At 35.0% G+C, this 4,144-nt stretch overlaps 2 protein-coding genes across 2 annotated transcripts in view; one reads left to right on the top strand and one right to left on the bottom strand.

The window, feature by feature from the left end:
• Window positions 1-1,521, top strand: part of LOC101514106 (lupeol synthase-like) — a 4,795-nt gene extending 3,274 nt beyond the window's left edge. Inside the window, exons 9-14 of the mRNA XM_073364258.1 lie at window positions 1-107; window positions 189-235; window positions 333-476; window positions 619-796; window positions 901-981; window positions 1,076-1,521. The exon at window positions 1-107 is cut by the window's left edge and continues 25 nt beyond it. Of these exons, the coding sequence (XP_073220359.1) occupies window positions 1-107; window positions 189-235; window positions 333-476; window positions 619-796; window positions 901-981; window positions 1,076-1,291 (773 nt within the window). The 3' untranslated portion in view covers window positions 1,292-1,521. The remainder of the gene's footprint in view (window positions 108-188; window positions 236-332; window positions 477-618; window positions 797-900; window positions 982-1,075) is intronic.
• Window positions 1,522-1,861: 340 nt separating this feature from the next.
• Window positions 1,862-4,144, bottom strand: part of LOC101513765 (cycloartenol synthase) — a 7,095-nt gene continuing 4,812 nt past the window's right edge. Inside the window, exons 15-20 of the mRNA XM_004513067.4 lie at window positions 4,108-4,144; window positions 3,854-3,997; window positions 3,484-3,661; window positions 2,945-3,025; window positions 2,639-2,722; window positions 1,862-2,529 (exon numbers count right to left, since the gene is read on the bottom strand). Of these exons, the coding sequence (XP_004513124.1) occupies window positions 2,416-2,529; window positions 2,639-2,722; window positions 2,945-3,025; window positions 3,484-3,661; window positions 3,854-3,997; window positions 4,108-4,144 (638 nt within the window). The 3' untranslated portion in view covers window positions 1,862-2,415. The remainder of the gene's footprint in view (window positions 2,530-2,638; window positions 2,723-2,944; window positions 3,026-3,483; window positions 3,662-3,853; window positions 3,998-4,107) is intronic.

Here is a 4,144-nt window from a genome sequence, read left to right as displayed (position 1 = left end):
TGGAAACAGAGAGATTCTATGATGCTGTTAATCTCATCCTCTCTCTACAGAGCAGTAATGGCGGGTTCCCTGCTTGGGAGCCTCAAAATGCCTACAGTTGGTTAGAGGTAATAGCCACTAACTTTTATATGTCATAAATAACTAACTGTATGAAACAACTAACTTATATGCATGCATGTCCGCCGCAGAAGTTCAACCCAACTGAATTCTTTGAAGACACCTTGATTGAGAGGGAGTAAGATATATAGCAACATCAATCATAAACATTCATTGATCAATATTTAAATTTCTTACTTACTTCATACATGTATTCCTTGTTGTGAAATTAATAGGTATGTTGAGTGCACTGGTTCTGCAATGCAAGCCCTTTCTCTCTTCACAAAGCTATACCCGGATCATAGAACAAAGGAAATACATAACTGCCTTGCCAAAACAATCTCTTACATTGAAAACACACAAAATCCTGATGGCTCCTGGTATTCTATCTTATATATGCCTAATAATCTATTGTGTGTTGAACATAAGTTGTGTTTGGTTCAGTAAAAGATAAATGTTCATTTCTACCAAAAAACAAATGGTTCGTATTTTATGATTAGTACTTACACTACTACACCACAGGTATGGGTGTTGGGGAATCTGCTATACATACGGTACCTGGTTTGCTGTAGAGGGACTGACAGCTTGTGGAAAGAACTACCGTAATAGTCTTCCCTTGCGAAAAGCTTGTCAATTTTTGTTGTCAAAGCAGCTTCCTAATGGGGGCTGGGGAGAAAGTTACTTGTCAAGCCAAAACAAGGTTAATGTATATTATATATGTTCATTTTGCTTTGAATTCTAATGCATGAGAATACATATACTAGTATATTACACTCACTTGTTTTTCATTGTTAAATTAAATAGGTATATACAAACCTAGAAGACAACCGTGCAAATTTAGTTCAAACTTCGTGGGCTTTGTTGTCCCTTATGAGTGCAGGACAGGTTAGTATGGTATATAAAGCTTGCTTAGATCCTACCTACCTAATTAGGAATGATGTTAAATTAAATTAATGAATGAACGTTTTTGTCAAAAAAGGCTGAGATAGAGGCTACACCCATACACCGTGGAATGAAGTTAATAATCAATTCACAAATGGAAGATGGAGACTTTCCACAGCAGGAGATAACAGGAGTATTCATGAGGAATTGTATTCTGAACTACTCATCATATCGAAACATCTTTCCCATATGGGCTATGGGTCAGTATAAGCGCCTAGTCTTGTCTTCACAAACAACAAATCCCACAGCTTGAATTGCCACTAATTGGTTTTTATACATCAACATATATATGGAATTAAACTATAATTTTATTACTATTTTTCTGAATTTTATATTTTCCTGCAACTTGTAAAATATGTCAATGTGGTTGTTTCTATACTAAGCCTTTCCTCAACAATTTCATCTGTAAGCGTTTCGTTTAAGATTTTTTTTTTGTACTTTCATCCTTTTCAGTTCAAAATGGTATTTAAATTTTCAGTTCTATACATATGCATTTTAAGATCATGGACTTAGACTTCATACCCCAATGGTATTTATATTTATTGAAAAATATACCTAAACAATAGACAAGAGTGAATCAAGTCCACCAATGCAAGAACACGCACAAGAGCACCAGAAACAGGCAAGGGAGTAAGAGCAGCAACCATAACAGAGATTTGTAAAACTAATTAATAACTAATGTTAGTAAGACAATTTGTCTTTGAGGAAATTAATACAAAGCACAACTCAAGGAACTTATCAGGGAAGTGAGCTGCACCACCAGCATCGGCATTTTTAATAAATGCTTAAAATTTTCAATTAATATAAATGATCTTTTTAATCATGATTAAAATAAATTTTATTTTAAGCAAACTCAATTTTTTTTTCTTCCTTTCTCCTTACAAAACAACCACGTTAAAATTTCTTCCCTGTCCATTGGATCAACTGCACAAATTTTTCTTTTTGACCCCACACATTTCTCAGACATTACATAACTGTGCTCCTTGTGCTAAAAAGAAGGACGGCACAAACGTTTTTCTATATATTTAGTTCATCTGCTACAGGGAAAGCAAAGAGACTATAGAGCCGCTAACGAGTAATAGAAAGAGCTTATACACTTCGATCCTCCGCACAAGTTTGCTCTGGTTAGCAAGATACCAAACTCATAAGTCATAAACTTTTTCCGGAAGAGAAAGAACCATGGAGAATGATAATTATTTGGATGCCATCCTAACTAAAACGAGATTAAGTAGGTGTTTGTTTCCACAGTTACTGGTCCGCAGCCGTGCGATGAGATAAAAGCTAGACTTTCTAGCTTCACAATTTTCACGTTAAAGGCGCATTGGAAAGTGAGATTTTAATTGCAAAAGCAGATCCAAACATTGGTTAAGAGGTCGGCTAAGAGGCCTGCAATACACGTTGACGGTATTCTCCCAACGCCCAAATGGGGAATATGTTTCTGTAAGCAGCATAAGTGATCATGCAATTCTTGTTGAAGACTCCCATTATTTCCTGAAGTGATACAATAGTAACATGAATTGAATATATAAACACTTCATGAGGTAGACTATACACGGATAAACAGGGAGTAAAAGCAGAGTTATATGCTCTTCAACAATACCTCTTGCGGAAAGTCACCATTCTCCATTTGGGAATTTATCAAGAATACAGCTGCACGATGCAGTGGTGTTGGATCTCTCTTAGCCTGTTTCATTAGTACAATTAAGTAATTATATCATTAATACGAATTTATTTACTCAGTATAGACATGCTTAAGCTTCTTAATTAAATAGCAGAACGGTCCTTTGTTTAACCAAACTGTCAATATTACTAACTATCCTAAAACAAATTAAAAATGTTTTTGTGCAATAATAAACTAAATCAATACAATGGAAGCACTACAATAGTTGTAAAGTTTGCTTTATACCTGTTCAGCATCAATGAGAGCCAGCATAGCCCAGCCAGTGTTTACTACATGGGACCTGTTGTTTTCCAAATTTGAGTACACCTGAACAGAGACATTGCTAAAGAAATTACTACAGAAAGCATTTACATAGTCAAAAGTAATCAAATATTCTCACTCAAGCGTTTTTTAAAGAACTAGGTCATTGCTCAAGAAGAATCCTGACTTTATGATTCCCCACTTATAGTTGACTTACCAAAGGGAGTGCCAAGCCATGCAAAATCAAATCAAGGACTCTTTATGGGATATGTAGTCTTGCTATTATTGGTTGTTTTTCTTGATTTAAATCCATTCTTAATTTTCAGATTCTTTTACACCCATATGCTTCATATTATTGCAACTATGTTTGTGCATGCACAAGAGGCCATGAGAACATACATATTTCAAGGTATTAATTTTTCAAAAAAATAAAACATTGATTAGAATAGATTAACAAGCAGGTGCTTATTATTGATTCTGTGATATATAAAAGTGATATTGGCATTAGGAATGGCAAACTGGACCTTGTTTTGACATGACAAATAACTCTCCGCCCAACCACCAGACGGGAGCTGTTTAGACAGCAGAAATTCACAAGCTTTACGTATGCTTAAGCAATTATCGAAACTCTTTCCAGCAGCAATCAGCCCTTTTACCCCAAACCAAGTGCCATAAGTGAAGCAAACTCCCCATGAACCATACCTGTTTAGCAGTTTGAGTGGTTAGTGGTCAACTAGACTAAAGTTCAATTCCAATCCAAAATTGAAGCTGACAAAAAGATGAGTAGAAAAAACTTGAGATGCAGTGCATATGGGTACATAAAAATCTTGAACATTATGTAATATAAATAGAAAAGCTTATTAAAAAAGTGGTTTCCCAAAAGGAGATGCAAACCATGATCCATCTGAAGCTTGTATTTTTTCAATAAAGTCTACAGCTTTTTTTATACAGCATTGTATTTCTTCTTGACGATGCCCAGGAAATAGTTTCCTAAATGTTGTCAAAGCTTGAATTGCTGCTGAAGTACATTCCACATAGCTATAGAGCAAAAACAGAACAAATATTTTAGAAAAAAAATTGAAATGATGGGGTGGATGATTGGAAGAGGTATAAAAAAACTGATATTCAACAAGTATTTGACAGCTTACGTATAATCAATGACGATGTCGCCAAACGTTTCAGCAG

This window comes from Cicer arietinum, chromosome 8 (genome assembly GCF_000331145.2).
Source record: "Cicer arietinum cultivar CDC Frontier isolate Library 1 chromosome 8, Cicar.CDCFrontier_v2.0, whole genome shotgun sequence".
In the NCBI taxonomy this organism is placed as follows: Eukaryota; Viridiplantae; Streptophyta; class Magnoliopsida; order Fabales; family Fabaceae; genus Cicer; species Cicer arietinum.
The sequence above is the reverse complement of the archived record's forward strand: the minus strand, read 5'-3'. Positions and strand labels throughout refer to the sequence as shown.